The 19,647-nt window shown below is 50.6% G+C and overlaps 1 protein-coding gene across 12 annotated transcripts in view; it reads right to left on the reverse strand.

The window, feature by feature from the left end:
• PRRC2B (proline rich coiled-coil 2B) overlaps positions 1-19,647 on the reverse strand; it is a 90,417-nt gene that overhangs the window by 37,979 nt on the left and 32,791 nt on the right. For 11 of the 12 annotated variants that reach the window (XR_008290884.1, XM_053204484.1, XM_053204493.1 and 8 more), the window contains exons 5-11: positions 17,697-17,769; positions 13,244-13,387; positions 10,757-10,998; positions 10,171-10,292; positions 9,304-9,446; positions 3,716-3,806; positions 120-312 (exon numbers count right to left, since the gene is read on the reverse strand). Coding sequence is in view for 11 of the 12 variants with exons in the window: in XM_053204484.1 (XP_053060459.1) it covers positions 120-312; positions 3,716-3,806; positions 9,304-9,446; positions 10,171-10,292; positions 10,757-10,998; positions 13,244-13,387; positions 17,697-17,769 (1,008 nt within the window). In the remaining variant the exon portion in view is untranslated. Of the gene's footprint in view, positions 1-119; positions 313-3,715; positions 3,807-9,303; positions 9,447-10,170; positions 10,293-10,756; positions 10,999-13,243; positions 13,388-17,696; positions 17,770-19,647 lie in introns of those variants that run through there. The other variant, XM_053204491.1, reaches the window with a different exon arrangement.

Genomic DNA, 19,647 nt, shown 5'->3' on the forward strand with positions numbered 1-19,647 from the left:
TTTTTTTTTTTTTTTTTAATTAAAACAGGAGAAAGAAACGTCCACCTAGGACTTTTATGTACGCGTGTGCACCTTCCAAGCTAATCACATGCACAGAACCCCTCCAGTGCCCATGATACCTGGTAGTCTGGGCCAGATGCCCAGCTGTGAAGCTTCCTAGAAGGTGGCTGAGGTTCTGGCACTTTGCGGACAACACGGGCCACACCCACGGCTTCACCCCAGTCCTTTCCTTCCTCTTGGGGACGCTTAGCATCAGCACTGTCCGCGGAGCTCATTGACAACTGCCGCTGCCGTCGGGGGTCCCAACTGTTCCTAGGACAAACCACAGTGAATGTGAGTTTTCCCATTCAGCCCCAGTGCAGTCTGATCTTACCCGTCACAGGGCCTCAGGTTTTCCGAAGCCAGCTGCCCACATACCAGTGTCCTTCCCTCGAACAGACCCAGCCCCTCACGGCTGAGAGGACATGCCCAAAACACCACAATCCGGTGGCACCAACATTTACCAAGTCCCTCTTGCACACAAAGCTCTGGGCAGGATGTTTCACACCCATTACTTGGTTTGCAGGAAAACAAGTGCTCACCCCCATTTTAAAGGGGTGGTAACGGAGTGTCAGAGACGCTGGGGAGCTGCCTTCCCAGGAGGAGTGACTAGACTGGAACCTAAGATCCCAGAGGAAGGTCTCTCTCCTCATACCAGGGCTCCTTCCCTGTGCTTTGCATAAAGGAGGTGCCCGATCGATTTTCCTCAAAATAGCAAAAGAAGGCTCACTGAATAATGCCGTAACGGGAGACCAAGAAGAGGAAAGCAGAGCAGACTCCACGTGAGAAAGGGGAGAGGTTCCAAAGGGAGGCTCGGAGGGAATGGAGATCCAGCCCGTGCTCACCTTTACCTGCCGCGGGGGAAACAAAGGCACCAGGGAAAAACACCGTGTGCATTTACCAAGCACCTCGTCTATGCAAAACAAGTGCCCAGCACACATCAAGGAGTTCCGAGAAAAGCAGGGAGTCAGGTGTGGCCCGCACGTGCATGTCCGCAGGTGTCCACACACACACCAGGGGTGGGGGGGGGGGTGGAATGAGGCTGCGGAGGTGGCTGAGGTCACGGCAGGGCACTAAGTGCTAGTGACTACTGCCTTAACCACACGAGGCTCCCGCCCCCCCAGGAAAGATGACAAGGGCACAGTGTGAAGGAAGGAGGCGAGCCGGCTAACCTCTGAGTGGTCTGGAAAAGAAAGGATGAGGTCCCAGGGACCCAGAGACAGTGAGCAGGAAGGGCTGGGATCCAGGGAAGTGTCAGGAAGCCGTCACAGGTGGGGAGACAAGATGTAAGGAAGACCTGGGAGCTTGGAGGAGGAGACTCACAACCAGCTCAAAGAACACGGTGGAAAGATCAGGTTCAGCAGGGTGGGGTGGGGGTGGGGGGTGGTTTGGGGATTCTCAATTTGAGATGTCCTTGGTCACATTAGCAAAGCCTCGCCCAAACCCATGCCTAACTCTTTCGGTTGAATATTCAATTCACATCAACCGAAAGAGACAAGGAACAGAGTGTCCTACTGTTCCAGAAGTCTGTAATATTTTATGTCTTTGCTTTTGATTTAAATTCTTGCTCACAATTCCTTCTGAGCTTAGTGTTCCAAGAACTGACCCACAAGATATTTCCCAAGTGCGTCTAAAACTTCAGTTAAAATCACACAGCATTAAAATAAATTAGAAAAGCCTCAAATAGTTAACTGTTTGTGTATCAGAGAAAAACCAGCAGAAGGTCACTACCAGCTCCCTCTAGAACGGCTTTGAAGGGAGGAATATCGAATAACCAAAAACAAAACAAAACTAAACCAAACAAAAAACAAACCAAGGCTCGCAAACTTGGCCCTCTGAACATTCAGTTATAGACAATAAAATAGACAAAAGGAAAAACATCAAGGGGTGCCTGGGTGCCTCAGTCAGTTGAGCGTCTGACTTCAGCTCAGGTCATGATCTTACAGTTTGTGAGTTTAAGCCCCATGTCAGGGCTTGGAGCCTGGAGCCTATTTCGGATTCTGTGTCTCCCTCTTTCCCTGCCCCTCCTCTACTCGTGTTCTCTCTCTCTCTCAAAAATAAACATTAAAAAAAATTTTTTTTTAAGGAAAAACAGCGAAGTATTAATATCTAAACAATATATAACATTGATCACGTTTTAAAGGAAATACACTAAGTCCAATAAATAAATATGCAAAGAACATAGGCAATTCCATACAAAAGAAAGCATCCATATTTGCTGGTATTCAACATAAATAAATAAAAAGCAAATTAATGCAGCTGTAGGTACTATTTAGAAAGAACCAGAGGCGCCTGGGTAGCTCAGTCAGTGAGGTCCGACTTCGGCTCGGGTCATGATCTCACACTCCGTGAGTTTGAGCCCCGCGTCCGGCTCTGTGATGACAGTGCAGAGCCCGGAGCCTGCTTCGGACTCTGTGTCTCCCTCTCTCTCTGCCCCTCCCCTGCTCATGCTCTGTCTCTGTCTCAAAAATAAAAAAAAAAAAAAAAATTAAATTAAAAATTAAAAAAAAAAAAGTACTAGCCACAGACAGCTGGCTGGTTCAGTGCATACAAACTGTGACTCTTGATCTCAGGATTGGGAGTTCGAGCCCCACGTTAGGGATGGAGTTTACTCCAAAAATAATAAAAACAGGGCGCCTGGGTGGCTCAGGCAGCTAAGCATCCGATTCTTGGTTTCGGCTCAGGTCATGATCTCACAGTTTGTGAGTTCGAGCCCCACATCGGCCTCCATGCTGACAGTGCAGGGCCCGCTTAGGATTCTCTCTCTCTCTCTCTCTCTCTCCCTCTCTCTCTGCCCCTCCCTTGTTCATATGTTCTACCTCAAAATAAATACACTTAAAATAAGTAAATAACTAAAAATAAAAAGTCCTGGGGCGCCTGGGTGGCTTGGTCGGTTAAGCGTCCGACTTCGGCTCGGGTCATGATCTCACGGTCTGTGAGTTTGAGCCCCGCGTTAGGCTCTGTGCTGACAGCTCAGAGCCTGGAGCCTGTTTCGGATTCTGTGTCTCCCTCTCTCTCTGCTCGTCCCCTGTTCATGCTCTGTCTCTGTCTCAAAAATAAATAAACGTTAAAAAAAAAAAAAAAAAAAAAGTCCTAGCCAATCATTCTACCATCAATCTATTATGACAAAAACTAGAGGGACCAGACTACAATGCAGTGATTTTCCAAAAGGCGTCATAAGTAAAATGAGCCCAACAAAATGACCCAGAAAAGGGAAGACCGAAGGGGTCGAGGAAGCTCCGGAAATCTCGTATCCCCCGTCCGGTGCTTCTCCCAAGATCCCGGATGTGCACTCTAGCACGCACAACCCCGGAGTAAAGGGGTAAGTTGAACCCTGGTGGTTTCCCAAACATGCTTGGCTAGAGAAACCCTTCTGGGCACCACACCCACAGAAGTGATCTGTGGAACAAGCGGCGTATACACACACACTCAGGGGGACACAGCGGTTGAAACCACCGGGACTCAGCCGGCCCGCCAGCCACCCGGCCAGCACACCCTGGCTCCCGTCCCGCACGGCTGTGCCATCCGCAGAATGGAAACCCAATCTGCCCCAGTGAGGCTGCCGGGGCGACGAGGCAATGCGCCTGGCACGGTGACCCGCACTGATGCGTGCGCCTCCGGCCGCGGTCAAGCCCCAGGGCGCGGTGCCACGAGCAGGGCTGGGGGGCATCCTTACCACTTGGGCCTGCCGTCCTTCCCAACTTCCTCCTCCTCTTCATCATCACTGAACTTCAGTTTCTCGGAGTAGTCCACTTCCTCATGAAGACCTGTAACCAGGGAGGGCCAGGGAGAACGGGCAAAGCCAAGACTCAGCAGCGCCAAGAGCGCCACACGAGGCGAGGGGTAGGGGGGGCTTCCTCCGGTCGGAGCTCGTCCTGGCCCAGCTGAGGAGGAGGGCCACCCAGCCAACCGCAACCACCAGACAGACACTGCAGATCAAGTGAGGGACAGCTCCGGCTTCGGGTGACAGCAAGGCGGCCCCGTCAGATTAACCTTCCCACAGAGGACAGTTCTTAAATCTGGACAAAGTATTTTGGAATTATATTGGAAGGTGCAGAAGAGTGAACGAAAGAAAGCAGGCAAAAACCAGACAGGACCCAGATCCATCTGGCAACACAGAGGCTTGGCCAGCGTGATTCGTGGGCTGCTGCTTGTGCCCTAGGGCACTCCCCGGCCTGAGCAGCTCAGGGGCAGAAAGTGCCCATCAGGTGGCAAGTGGGCACACACACTGTGGGAGATCCACACAGGGGAATGGTACTTTGGCCACAAAATGAATGCAGACAGGGGCGCCTGGGTGGCTCCGTCAGCCGGGTGACCGACTTCAGCTCAGGTCATGATCTTGTGGTTCGTGAGTTCAAGCCCCGCAGCGGGCTCTGTGCTGACAGCGCAGAGCCTGGGGCCTGCTTCCAATTCTGTGTCTCCCTCTCTCTCTGCCCCTCTCCCACTCGTGCTTTGTCTAACTCTCAAAAATAAACAAACATTAAAAAAAAAAAAATGAATGCAGACACACCTCCTCAACAAGACAAACCTTGAAAAACAAGCTCAGTGAGAGAAGCCAGACGTGAAAGGCCACATTCTATACTGGTGCTTCCATTTATATGAAATGTCCAGAATAAGCAAGACCACAGAGATAGAAAGTAGCTCAGTGGTTGCCAGAGGCTGTGTGCGGGGCTGGGGGGTAAGTGAGAGTGACGGTTAATGATACAACACTTCTTTTGTGGCTGATGAGAATGTTCTCGAACTGAACAGTGGAAATGGTTGCACAAACTTGTCAATATACTAAAGATCCAATGAATTGCAGACTTTAAAAGGGTACATGTTATGGTATATGAAATTTGTTATATGCACCGTATCTTAATAAAAAGGCAAAAAGCCCAATACAATTACAAAGCAGATTTAATGAAAAAGCAAGGGCAACTATATGCTGTCTAGATCATCCGTTGAAATACAACCACAAATGGGTTGAAAGGAAAAGGATTAAAGAAAAAAGACACACCGTTTACACAGTAACACCAGAGCAGTAGTAACACAGGACAAGACAGACTCCAAGAAGCACTTCCAATGATAAAGGACATCTGCAAACAATACCAAGGGTCAATGTGTCAACTCATAAAAATTATAAATGTGCATATGCCTAACAATAGCTTTGAAATCAATGAAGCAGAGACTGATAGAATTAAAGGGAGAAACAGATAAATCCACAGTCACAGTGGAGAATTTAATGCTTCATTGTCTGAGAGGATCATACAAAAACATCAGTAACTATGTAAGGTCTGAAAGACACATTCCACAACCTTGATAGTGACTAAATTGAGATTTACAGAATGTAATAATCAACAACCGTAGAATACGCATTCTTTTCAAACGCACTTGGAATATTCATGAAGAAAGATCATGTTCTGATCATAAAACAAGTCTCAGTACGCTGAAAAGAACTGAAATCATACAGTGCATGCTCTCTGACTATAATGGAATTAAATTAGAAATCTAGAGAGCCCCAATAATTAGAATGAACAGATAAAATGAAATAGAAACAATCCAACAATGGAGAAAATGAAAGCCCAAAACTGCCTTTTAGTAAAAGATTAATAAAACCAATAAGCCCTTGGCATAAGTAAGAAAAAGAAGAATACAGATTACCCAATTAATGAGAAAGAAAGAAGTCCATCACTACAGAGCTTACAGACATCAGAAAGAAAAGGAATTGCTATCAACTTTATACCAATAAATTCAATCACAAAGAACAAATAAATCCCTTGAAAAACACAACTTACCAATATTGACACAAAACAACAAAGGGAATCTGAGCAGCCCCATTAACTACTCACAGAAATTAAATTATCACTGGGGCGCCTGGGTGGCGCAGTCGGTTAAGCGTCCGACTTCAGCCAGGTCACGATCTCGCGGTCCATGAGTTCGAGCCCCGTGTCAGGCTCTGGGCTGATGCCTTAGAGCCTGGAGCCTGTTTCCAATTCTGTGTCTCCCTCTCTCTCTGCCCCTCCCCCGTTCATGCTCTGTCTCTCTCTGTCCCAAAAATAAATAAACGTTGAAAAAAAAAAAAAAAAGAAAAGAAATTAAATTATCACAAATGTCACCACAAAGAAAATACCAGCGCCAGGTTATTTCACTGGTGAATTCTATCAAGCATTTATGGGAGAAATAATCCCAAACTTACAGAAACTCTTTCAGAAAGTAGAGAAGGAACACTTTCCAACTCATCTTATGAGCCCAACAAAGAAATTTAAAAAAAAAAAGAAAATTATAGACCAATATCCACCATGGACATGGAGGCCAAGAACCTTAATAAAATATCAGCACATTGAATCTAGGTATACAAAAAGGTGTAGCTTAGTCTAGGAATGCAAGGTTGGTTTAGCATTAAAAAAATCAGTTGGTGCAGGGCACCTGGTGGCTCAGTAGGTTGAGCATCTAACTCTTGATTTCGGCTCAGGTCATGATCCCAGGGTCGTGGGACTGAGCCCAGCATCAGACTCAATGCTGAGCAGGGAGCCTGCTTGGAATATTCTCTTTTTTTTTTCCTCTCTCTCTCTCTCTCTCTCTCTCTCTCTCTCCTCTTCTCTTCCCTGCTCATGTACATGGAAGGAAGGAAGGAAGGAAGGAAGGAAGGAAGGAAGGAAGGAAGGAAGGAAGGAAAAAGAAAGAAAGAAAGAAAGAAAGAAAGAAAGAAAGAAAGAAAGAAAGAAAGAAAGAAAGAAAGAAAGAAAGAAAGCAATCCACCAGATTACCAAAATAAAGGAGAAAAACCTTATAATCACAGCACAGGAAAATTTATTTCACAAAATTCAATACCCATTCGTGATTTAGAAAACATTCAGCAAGCCAGAAATACAAGGAAACCCTCAATCTGATAAAGAACACCCAAACCCTACAGCTGACATCAGATTTAATGGTGAAACACTAAACGCTTTCTCCACAAGATCAGGAACAAAGAACTTGAAACAACCCTGTCCTGGAAGTACCACACAGCATTTAGGCAAGAAATAAAAGGTAGGGGGCGCCTGGGTGGCTCAGTCGGTTAAGCTGAGGCTCAGGTCATGATCTCACAGTTCGTGGGTTCGAGCCCCACGTCAGGCTCTGTGCTGACAGCTCGGAGCCTGGAGCCTGCTTCGCATTCTGTCTCCCTCTCTCTCTCTGCCCCTTTCCCACTCTCTTTCTCAAAAAACAAACATTAAAAAAAAAAAAAAAGGAAAAAAGAAATAAAAGGCATATAATCTGAAAAAGAAACATAAAACCATCCCTATTTATAGACAACATGATGGTTTATGTAGAAAATTCTAAGAAATGGGGGTGTCTGGGTGGCTCAGTTGGTTAAGCATGCAAGTCTTGATTTCAGTTCAGGTCATGGGAACTAGAGCCCCACGTGGGCTCCACACTGAGTGTGGAGGCTGCTTGGGATTCTCTCCCTCCCTCTCCTCCTTCCCCCCTTATGTGGTGTGTGCACTCTCTCGCTCTTTCCCTCTAAAAAAAAAAAAAAAAAAAAATCTTAGAAATTCTAAGAAATCAACAGAAACTAGTAAAACTAAAGAGCGTATTCAGCAAAGTGCCTACAACAAGGTCCACACACGAAAATCAACTGTATTATCTATAGGAACACCAAACATAAGAAATAAATTACACTTAAAAAAAAAAAAATCAATGCCATTTACAGCATCATCCAAACAACATCAACTACTTAGGAATAAACTCAACAGAAGATGTTCAAGACCTCCAACACTGAAAACTGAAACAGAACTGAAGAAAGTCAGAGATTCACCCAAGGTCCTGGATGGGAGATCCAAGGTATCATCTATCCAGAAATACATTCGACGCTGTCCTACCCAAAATGCCTCTAGGCTTTTTGTAAATACTGACAGGCTGATCCTAAATTTATATGGGAATGAAAAGACCTTACAGTCAAATAACATGAAAGGGAACAAGGCCAGAAAGCTTATGCTACCTGAACTTTAAGACTTACTATAGAGCGACAGTGTGGTGGTGGCATGAATGAATCAATACATCCAGGACACAAACAGCGTCCAGAAATAGATCCACACTTATCTGGTCAATTGATTTTTGGCAGGTGCCAAAGCAATTCAATAGGCAGAGGAAAGTTCTCCCAACAAATGGTGCGGAACCGGATATCCTGACGGATTAAAACGAGCCTCAACTCCATCTTATGTACAAGAGTTAATTCCACGTAAATCACGGACCCCAAAACAAGGGTTGAAACTATAGAAAATAAGGGAATATCTTTGCTGTCAGGGAGAGACGAAGATTTTCAGATAGGACGCAAAAGAAACAACCATAGAAAACACAAACTTACAAATTAACCTTCATCAAAATAAAAAAAACTGCTCATCAAAACAGTGCTAAAAAAAAAAAAATGAACCAACAAGACAAGCAATGGGGGAAATATTTGTAAAAAGTAAGTGGCCAAGGACTCGTATCCACGACTTACTTGTAACCTACCGCTCAAAGAAACGAGAAAATCTACCAGTTGCCAAATAACACAAGAAAACCTATTCATCAGCATTAGTCATCAGCAAAATGCAAATGAAACGCACAATGAGACACCACTACACACCCACCAGAAGGGCTAAAATTAAAAAGACTAATCACGTGGAAGCGTCGTGAGGCTACAGGGGACCCGCGTTCCCCACAGCCACCGTGGAGAAAGGTTTAGGTGGGTCTCACGGGCCCGATCACACACCTTCCCTCCGACCTAACAATTCACTCCTGGGTACTGACTGAATGAACGTACTATTCGATAGGAAGTCCCCTCAGGAGAGGGGAGGCCCTGGGGTGGGAGCGGGGAGTTGGGGGGGGGGGGGGGGACATCTGGGGGGGCGGGGGAGGGGGGACATTCGGCACACATGTATCCATTTGTCAAAACTGCATCATTAAAATGGGCACCTGTTGATGGAATTCCCATGTACGTGAACGCAAATAAAAACGATTTTAAGAGAAAATCATCAGGTTGGCAGACGGGGCACGGTAGTTGTTGAAGCTAGGTGATGGGAAGCTGGGGGCTCATTACCCCATTTACAGCTCTGTTTAACTTTCCCATTCCAAAAAGTCTTTTTGGCAAGTCAACAAAATCTCCCATGGATCTGAGATCAAGACCAAAGGCCAACAGGAGTCAGTGCTCAGAGAGGAAGTCACCACTGGCGAGGTGGCTGGCTGAGGGACGCACACCTTGCTGCCGGGGGGCCTTCAGCCCTGGAAAGCAGAGGCGACCCCGACCCTGAAAGCCCCACAACCCACCTGCCCAGCCGTCGTCGGCGTCGGCGTCCAGGTCGTCCAGGCCCTTCAGGTTTTCCGCGTTGATGATCGTGGGCCGCGGCGCCCGTCCCACCAGCTGCCTCAGCGGGCGGATGGGCCGAGTCGTTCCCAGCCTGCTTTCTTTTCTGATGAGGGCGAGAAGAGTAAAGATCTGGCCTCGTGTCAAGTGCACAGATGGAAGCAAAAGCCAATACTTTTCCAAAAATATGTCCCACATTGCAAAGGTTCATGGTTGCATTTAATATTTAAATCCTCTCCTTTAAGGGAAAAAAAGAAAAAAAAAAAAACTTCTAACAGGGGCGCCTGGGGGGGGGCGGTGCTCAGTCGGTTAAGCGTCCGACTCTTGGTTCCGGGTCAGGTCATGATCTCTCGGTTTTGCGGGTTTGAGCCCCACGGCGGGCTCTGCGCTGGCAGTGCGGAGCCTGCTCGGGATTCCGTCTCCCTCTTTCTCTACCCCTCCCCCACTCGCATGGTCTCTGTCTCTCAAAATAAATGAAGAAACTTAAAAAAGTTAAAAGAAACTAATAATGAAAAGATAAAAGAAACCTATGCCGAACAAATACGTCCCAGAGAGTATCGCCTCATTGCACAGTTTTATACACTCGGCACTAATGCCCAGCGTAGCAGCCACAAGCACATGCCAAAACTTCCAACTCTGTCAAGAACTTGCGATCATAATACAACCTCGTCTAGCTCCAGATCCCAGCCACCCCACACGCCCTGGAGCTCTGAGTTGGTTTTCAGAGTCTCCAGGAGACAAGACACCTTCGCACATGAGCCCACGATGTTGTGCAATACAACCACCGGGGGCAATTTCTAGACACGGGACTATTAATGCAGTAGCCTTACCCATCTTGGTCATTCATCTGGAACTGTCTAAAAGGGACACGGGGCTCAAGACGGAGCTGGGGGAGGGGGAAAGGTCCTCGTTCCACGGTACCCTGGTTCTCTGATGACTGTGGCGAACACATCTGAAACATAACATCAATGAACAGGGTTTTCCGGTAATGGCTCAAATTCTAAGTTCCCCCTGCATCCGAATTTGTTTGGGAAAAACAGAAAATGGGAAAAAGAGACAGGCAAGTCTTGGAACTTCCCACTTAATCCTACCACCATCTCCCCCATCTGTTTCCCGCCGTCAGGAAGTGAACCTGGGGACTCGTGGTGTCCGGAGCAATGCCTGCCTCTCCTTTTTCTAAAGAACCAAGGCTGAAACAGTATCTACATCACCAGGGAAAGAAGCCAAAGACCCTTAAGATCTGAAAAGGGGGAGAGCAAACGCAGAAGTAACGGGCACTTCCAAGGCAGGGTATATCAGGGCAAAGACACTGGGAGGGGAAACCGAGGTGGATATTCAACCACTTAGAGTAGGTTCTGCCTTCGCAAGCAATCCGACTCCATGGGAAAAAAAAATATGCACACTCTGAAAACTTACAAAAGCAGGAAGCATGTCATGGTATGTAGGTGGGTGGTATACATTTCCCATGAACTGTGAAGCCCCTTTGCGGACAGGCTGAGCCGGGCGGAGAGAGGGGTCCTTAGAATCGCTGGTACATGCCGAGGAGGGGGCTCCGTCTCCCGCACTCGAGTTCCTGCTGCCCAGCTCAGTCGGGGAGGCGCTCAGAGACGTGGCAGAAATTATGTTTCGCCCACCGCCCTCCCTCCAGCTTGTCACATCTGGAAATCGAAAGGGGGCAAAAGGGGAAAGGAAAGGGGGGGGGGAGGAGGGACTGTATGAGGGTCTGAAGGTCAAGGGACCCCCTCATTCACCAAAAACAAAAGCCCCAAAAGTGCAGAGTCGAGTCAAGTGGTCGAATCTGTCACGGAAGGTGGAGGACGGACACCTGGCCAACGAGCATGAACTTGCTGCGGGAAGTCAGGCGTAAAGAGAAACACAAAATAAGGTCCACTCACAGAGAAGGCAGGTAGAAGCAAGACGTGGTCTTCATGGGTGAATATAAACCACGCACACCCACAGACCGACCACCCCAAAGAAATCAGGACAGCCCGGATGAAACAGCGTTGGGCCATTTCTCCCACGATCACTGACCCGTCAGGAGCAGCACTGGCCTTTACGTTAAAACTGGACCGAGTCCTATGGTACCTGGCTAGAGGAGCGTGCAACTGTTGACCTCAGGGCTGTGAGTCTGAGCCCCACTCTGGGTGTAGAGATTACTTAAAAATGAAATCTTTAAAACTGGAGTAAGTCCTGACATGTTTCAACTCTGATTCAAGGTGACATCTCTAGTCAGACAGACTCCCCAGGTCATAAGAAGCAGAGCCCCTCTCCCTCCAAGTGGGGGCATGAAAGGGTCTGGGGCCCTACCCACCAGGCCTTCACCCGAATTGGTCCTGCTCCAGCCCATAGGGCTCTCCTGCAGGTCACAGATTAAAACCTTCCCACCTATCGACCTTTCTAAGATGACGTTTCCCACTGCCAAACATAGCAAGATGTGGGGGAATTACAGATAAGCCTGCCCCTTCTCAGTCAACGTATGGCTAGGAGGTGAAACACGAAGCCCCTGAGTACCTGACCCTCAAGAGAAAGAGACACAGCACAGGAGCCACAAAATCAGGGTCAGCTCCCGGCAATATGACCGCCTTGAGTGTGACCTTGGGCAAGCCCTATGGCCACTGCTCTGGCCACTCCTGCTTCTTCTCCTTCTCCTCAAATGAAGAGATGGAACCGATCCCAGAAGCCTCTGCTAGGTCTAAATTTCTGTGGTCCTACAAAGCAGGTCATCTTAATCCCAGAAAGCTATACAGTTCTCGGCCTGAGAATTTGGTTACCTATTTGGAGCAGACAAAATAACCCACCACAGGCCCCTGAAAAGGTAGCATGCTCATTAAGGAGCCACCTAGTGATCATTTCCTTTATAGGGTGTCAGTTCTACCTCTAACCCCGGGATACCTTGGGGATTAATCAGGACAGGCAGACAAAAGTCCCTCCATTTCAAGACCTGATCAAGCCCTCCCCTCCCCCCCATCCCAAACAAACAAAATACATAAGAGCTATTTCACAATCCTTGCTTAGAACAGAAGGAAAAATCTCATTCCTCAAAAAACCTTAACCTCTAACCGCTCAAGGCCACTAAAAAGAAAATCCTACCTGCAAGTATTGCTATATAATCCTGCCAACTCCTTGGCTAGACCCCAGGTGAGGGAACTGTGGAGACAAATCCTAGACTGGCTACCAAACAATCCCCAAGGGAACATGTTAAAAAACGGAGATTCTCGGGGCACGTGGGCAGCTCAGTTGGTTAAGTGTCCGACTCTTGATTTCAGCTCGGGTCATGATCTCACAGTTCATGGGTTCAAGCCCCTGCAATGGGTCTCTGTGCTGACTGATAGTGCAGAGCCCTCCCTCTCTCTCTGCCCCTCCCCCAGGGATGAGCTCACTCCCTCTCTCTCTCTCTCCCTCTCAAAATAAATAAACTTAAAAAAAAAAAAAAACCACACACAAGAGATGCTAATTTGGCTGAGGACGGAGGAGGGCTGGAAATCAGACTTTTTAACAAACTCCCCAAAGGACCCTGACAGGACTCCGCTAGGTTTAGGAACCACTGGCTTAGAAAACAAGCTCCTGGCTCGGGGACAGAGTTAACGCGCCCTCAGTCTGTCTTTGCCAGGACCACCTGAGCAGAGCAGAACTCACATCTGATGACAGCCGGGGAAGCAGACAGGCCTGGCCCAACCCAAAGGACAAGAGAGGAATGACCTCCGGCCCAGCCTAGGGGGCAAATCCCACAGAGGCAGAGAGCAGACAAAGGGTCAGTAGCCATGCTTTCCAGGCAGGGAGCCTGGGCCCCGGGAGCTCGGCTTGCCGAGGACACGTATGCTTCTAGCAGGCAGAGAGGCAGGAAGATGAGGGGGAGCCCCGCTGTCCCCACGGGTGCCCGGACAGGGACGGCAGCTCACTCACTCTGAGGGCGGAGGCTTGGTCCTGGCCCATACGACAGATCTAAGACGCCCCTTTCTTTGCCAGCCTTGTCCTGCCCTCCAGCTGCTTTCAGCGTCGGAAATTCCTCGGGAGAGAAGGATAACAGTCGGCTTGAGCCCCTTAAACCTGCCAAGAAAACCAGAAAGACTCAGTTAGGGAGCAAGTGAGACGGGCATCGACAGTCCTCTGCTTCAGCCGCTCCACGGGCCCGAAGCCACACTGCCCTGGCGTGAGCTCCTGTTAAGTGCCCCATCTGTGCTGGCATCTTGTGTTGGCAGGGTGGCACTGGAGACCCCATGTGACAAGGAGAGGCCAGACGCAGGCTACACCAGGCCCTAGCAGCTAACCTGCAGGAGCAAGGGAGAGGACAGCACAGCCGCTCCATCCAGCTCGGATCCTTCACGCTGCCGGAAAAAGGCAGTAAGGCCCTCCTGGTGGCCCCGGGGGACACACAAGCACAGTCTTCAGGGAAATCAGCCCAGGGAGGTCAACTGCTTTTGTGTGGAGGTAATGCCAACAGAAAGGTCTGCACCCTCGTTCCACTCTCATGAGCACCGGACAGCTTACACCTGCCATCTTGGGATCGATTCCCTCCTTTGCTGTCCCATCCGTTCCCCAACGCCACAGGCCCCTGAGAAGAAGCCCTGCTTTATCTCTGCAGGAGCCCCTCCCAGCACTTAACACTGGGGACCTCTGATCTATTTTGGACGAACAGATAATAACAAAAGGTGCATTCTATGGTCCAGAGTGGGATTTGGTGCTTTTATCTGGACCAAATGCCCAGCACCATCTAAACTTAACACGACAGTAACAGCACATGGCCCATGTCTAACTGAGAAATGCCTCGTTCCCTAGGCGATAAAACCAAACTCTCCCCCCTCTTCCCCACCACTCTTTCACGGACCCATGAACTACAGCAGACTTTGCAGAAAGCAGCAGCTGGGATTGGTGCAGACGCACAAGGCATAACATCCCTATTTAGCAAAAAGTCCCAGGGTCAAATACACCCGCCAGGGTGACACAACCTCCCGGTGTCACAAAGGAGCTCCACTACTCTGCGAAGGGGGACTTGGACCCAAGTTAAAAAATCCTTGGCGAGGATGAAATGTGAAAGTCATGCCTTAAACACACGCAGATCTGGAGCTTGAAAACAAGCACTCAGTACTTTTATCTACCTCAGCAGTCACGAAGGTCTTACTCTATGCGTGAATTAAACTTCCCTTCCACATGGGGCGCCTGGGTGGCTCAGTCGGTTAAGCAGCCGACTTCGGCTCAGGTCATGATCTCGCGGTCCGTGAGTTCGAGCCCCGCGTCAGGCTCTGGGCTGACGGCTCAGGGCCTGGAGCCTGTTTCCGATTCTGTGTCTCCCTCTCTCTGACCCTCCCCCGTTCATGCTTTGTCTCTCTCTGTCTCAAAAATAAATAAATGTTAAAAAATAAATAAATTAATTAAAAAAAAAATAAATAAACTTCCCTTCCACAGACCAGAAGGACAAAGAACCCAAAATCTCAAGCCAAAGCAGTAGCATTCCTAAGGTTTTCAGTGCTCTACAACGTTCACCACCAATGCCGCGTGCTATGTGATCTCTGCCGTGAGAATCTGAGGCTGGAATGTCAGGGGCTTCTTCTAAGGTCCCAGATGGAACCATCCCCCTGGCCTCCACCCGCACCAGTCAGGCCGCCCACCCCGCCCCGGTCTGACCCAGCTGCAACAGGCCCAAACACCACTCTCCGTGCAGTGGTCTATCAACGCAGGAAGAGCCCTTCTGAACTGCAGAGTCTGAACATGTGTGTGGGCAACACCACCAAGTGCCCACCGCCCTGATGGCACCACAGACTCGTGACGGCAGCACAGGACGGGGAACCGGGGGCTGCTCCCATCTCAGCCCCAGCAGAGGCCTAGGATGCATCTGTCCCTCCTCCCGGGCTCCTGGGCCCTGTTGCCTCCCAGATGAGCAATCACACATTTACAGAAGGTGCTGCTGTGTTTTAGAATTCTTTTCTAGATCACTTATTTTTCATAAGAAACACAATCACATGGTTCAAAAGTAAGAAGCATAGAAAAGTACAAACAGACGACTCCCTCCTGCCTGCGTGCCCACCTGCCTACTTCTGACGCCCTGAGAAAACAGGCGGCTTCCCCCCCTCCCTCTCAGGCTTCCTTCCGGAGACTTTTTTTTTTTTTTTTTTTTTTGATGGCACGTACATTTTCTATAAGTACACTTTCCCTCGTCCCAATTTTTTTTCATGAATAGTAACATACTCTACATATTATTCTGAACTTTTTTTTTCATTTAAGAATATATCCTAGAGATCTTGCCAGATCCGTGGAAAACTACTTTTTTTTTTCCCTAGAGGCAAGTAGTATTTCTTTAAAGCACCAACATTTAATGGACCTTTCAAGTGACTGTTTCCCATCTTTCCCTACCACAATTTTGCAATGAGTATCTTTTGAATATACGCCATTTCTCACATCGGCAAGCATCATTTCTGGGGTGATCTTCCTCCACGTGGAAATGCTAGGTCAAAGGGTGCACACATTAGTATTCTGATAGCACCAAGCTGCCCGCCAAGGGGCTGTACCAATTTACTCTAGTATTTCTTTGTATTGTTTTTTTTAATGTTTGTTTTCTTTTTGACAGAGAGAGAGAGAGACACACACACACACACACACACACACACACACACACACACACACAGAGGGGGGCAGGGGCCGAGAGAGAGGGAGACATAGAATCTGAAGCAGGCTCCGGGCTCCGAGCTGTCAGCACAGAGCCCGACACAGGGCTCAAACCCACGAACCGTGAGATCATGATCTGAGCCGAAGTCAGACGCTTAACTGACTGAGCCACCCAGGTGCCCCTACTCTAGTATTTTTTTAATACTCTCTCTGCAGGTTTTATTTTTTATTTTCTTTTTAATTTTAATGTCTATTTTTGAGAGAGACAAGAGTGCGAGTGGGGGAGGGGCAGAGAGTGAGGGAGACACAGAATCCGAGCAGGCTCCAGGCTCCGAGCTGTCCGCACAGAGCCCGACGTGGGGCTCAAACTCATGAACCGCGAGATCATGACCTGAGCCAAAGTCGGACACCTAACTAACGGAGTCACCCAGGCACCCCTCTGCAGTTCTTTTTAAATAAAAATGAATGCATGTGATTTACTTTAAAAAATCCTAACCCACAGAGTAAAAGCTGTAGAAAGCAAAGACCACTGTTAACACAGTCTAGTGAGCACTCTCTGTAAAAAGCCTCTTTAAAGACCTAATTTTAGGGGACTGAAATGCTGGTCGCCGCTCCCCTTGCCCCCCGCCCCCGCTTATCTTGCCCCCTCCACCTCACCCCACGGACTGGAGAATCCGTAAAGCTCCCTCCTGCCCTTAGCCCCTCCACAGGAGCCGGAGTCTGACGTCAGTGGGCACAATGACTGACGTGTTGGGGACAGAGCCTCCAACCACACAGGACTCCCGCCCAGAAGGGGTACGTGCCGGGTAGGAGCGGAGGGTTTAGGGCAGGCAGGATGTTCGCTGTTTCTCTACACGAGCTACAGAAGGCAGCTGGCGAAGTCTTGGCCGCCAGGGGCATGCAGAAGGCCAAGGGCGCCGCGGTGGGGAGGCCGGTGGGGGAAGGGTGGTGGGAGGAAGAGCAAGCGTGGCCCGCCACTTCCACCTGCAGCCCTCTCCTTCCCGTACGGGGGCATCGCCCAGTTTGGTCCGTACAACATGCTAGAAACATTCGAGCTATCAGTGGTGGCTGGGGGGTGGGGAGTGGAGCAGTCTGGCGCCCTCTCTGCCCAGGTGGGCCCTCCCCTCGGCTCTGGGCCTGCCCGGGAAGCCCTCTCACCATCTCCCCCTCCTGCTCCTCCCCGCCATCTTCCCTCTGCACAGCTGCCGCGGCTGAGGTCCTGCGGGCAACACCTCTGACACTTCCCGTGTCAGGCGCGACATAAACGGTACCAAGGACCGCGTGAGCCGTGAATGCTCTGGTGTCACCAACCAAAGAGCAAGCAGCCCAACTCCCAGGGCCTGGCTTATTTAGAAACCCAGGCCCGAAGCTCGCCCCACACCACACCACACCTCCTCCTTGCAGGCCCCAGGGAGAGGAAGTAGGCGCATGTCGGCCACACCGCTGAGCAGGTAGCAAGGGCACCAACCACACGGCGGAGTCCAAGAGCAGCAGAGCCAGCGCCCAGCCTCTCCACAGCCCCCAGGGGGGATGTCAGGAGTAGTAACGTTCAGTGAAACCAGGGAGCGGACAGGCCTGGCAGATGCAGCGCCCCCACCCCCGGGGGCAGAGGTAAGGCTCCTCAGGGTAGCAGCTCACTCGGGTGAGAGATCCCACAAAGCTTTGGCCAAGGGCTGCCTAGACCTGGGCAGAACCGTCCGGAAAAGGCACTCCTCCCTCCCTCCCACCCAGCCCAACGCCACCCGACCACACTTACCACCTTCGTGTCCTGCTGGCTTTCCATTCAGCTGTGCCCATGACTTTGGTCCACCTGGCACTGAATTTGTGTTCTGAAAGAAGGAAGGAAATGAAAACAAAGCCAGCCCGGTCGGCCTGCTTTCTACCCAGCTCCCCGCCTGGGCACGGCAGCCTGGGCCCACGGCGCGGGGGGCGGGGGCAGCTCCCACGGCTGGTTCCACAGCCCAGCCAGGACTCCAACCCACATCCGCTTCGTGCGACACTCCGGAATACTGGCAGCTACGAGGCCTTGCTCCAGAGATAAAGACCAGACCCCAATTCTAACACGTGTCTCATAACCCGTGTGCCACTGCGAACCGAGGAGCATCGGCACGGGAGGCTGGCGTGTCTGATCTTCCGCTGGAAGGGCCACCGCACCGCTCTCCATAATTACTGTCGTTCTCCAAGGCACAACTACTCAAGTGAGAGGCCTCCCTCCTCCGCTAGTCCACACTTGCCTGGCTCGCACACAAGCCGAGGGGTTGAGCGTGCTGAAAACTCACTGCAGGCGAGGCTTTGTGCTGGGCACACCCTGCCTGAGCGAATCCTCCCACACCCTGGGAAGTTTCTAGTCCTATCCCAGCGGAGGCTCAGAAAGGAGCGACCGGGCCCAGCCCAGAGGGCAGGACCAGGACTTCGCCCCACTCTGCCTGTGTCCCAAGCCCCAGGAGTCCCCAACCACTGAGCCCATCTGCCTCTCCCGACAACATTCAACCAACGGCCTTCCCCTCCAACTGAAGGTGCAAACATACAAAACAAAGCTGGGGCAGCACTTCCTGAGTCAGACCTCACGTTAAATAATCACCCTTTCTCAGCACCCCCGCCTCCAGTACCACCAAGCTCAGGGCAGACGGCGGCGTCTCTCACCTTCCACGTGGAGCCGGCCAGGCGTAACAATCCATTTACCGATCAGGAGTTGCCCTCAGCGCCCTGGGGTAGCCACAGACAGGCCCCCCGCACACACGCACACAGACCACAGAAGGGATGTGCCCGCAACGTCACAGGGCAGTGCCACCGGGGCTGCCAGGTCCCCAGGAGGCACAGGGGCACCGCCTGTCCCACAGCCTCCCACTCGGCGTCCGCAGGCCGCACGAGGACGCCCCTGCCCTCGCCCACCAGAGGCACTGACCGGTTAGAGAAGGGCTCCCGGGGCCGAGGAGGGGTTACTAACGTTGCCATTAGAAGGCTGCCATGCCTGAGGCGAGGCTTTAGGGGCTGGGAAACGCTGGGGGTCCCATTCCCACCATGGCGGGAAGGGCTGCGCTCTGGACGGAGCGAGCGGCGTGCCAGCCCCAGGACAGGGCTCTGACCTCCAGCAGTTTGTTGACAGATGCCGGGACCACACCAGGCCCCAGCCTAGACCCCGCCGTGCTTGGGTACGGCCACATAACAGACACCCTTCGGGCGGCTCTGAAGGGGAGTCGGACATCCAGCCAGGGCTGTCAAACCGAGGCTCTCCAATCTCTGAGCTGCCGATCCCGGGAGACAGATCCAGACTCGACTCTCTGTGCTCTGACTGCGTGACGGCACCCATGGATGCAGGCCAATGAACAGAGAGTTCCGCATGAATGTGGACCTCTCTTTCCTTTCCCTTTAGTTCCAAAGGCACAATTCAGTGTTGGGTGGGGGAGGGTGCCCTTCTGGCAGACCCATACACTGTCCCCCGTGGTTGGGTGGCACCCCAGACCTTCTGCTGCCCAGGGCACAGTACAGAACGAGAGCACACCGTTCAGGTTGTCTTCCAGAGAGCTGCCAAATGCTAGGTACCCGTCCACGCGCCTTGCGGTTTTCTACAGGATTAGGAGACCTCTCATCCAGATTTCTAACTACCAGCTAAGTACACCCACCCTCCTGCTGGCCGCGAAACCCAGACGGACTCGGAGGGGCTGAATATATTACAAGCCCCGGCTCGGTTAAATCCTAACTTCCTG

Source organism: Acinonyx jubatus, chromosome D4 (assembly GCF_027475565.1).
Source record: "Acinonyx jubatus isolate Ajub_Pintada_27869175 chromosome D4, VMU_Ajub_asm_v1.0, whole genome shotgun sequence".
In the NCBI taxonomy this organism is placed as follows: domain Eukaryota; kingdom Metazoa; phylum Chordata; class Mammalia; order Carnivora; family Felidae; genus Acinonyx; species Acinonyx jubatus.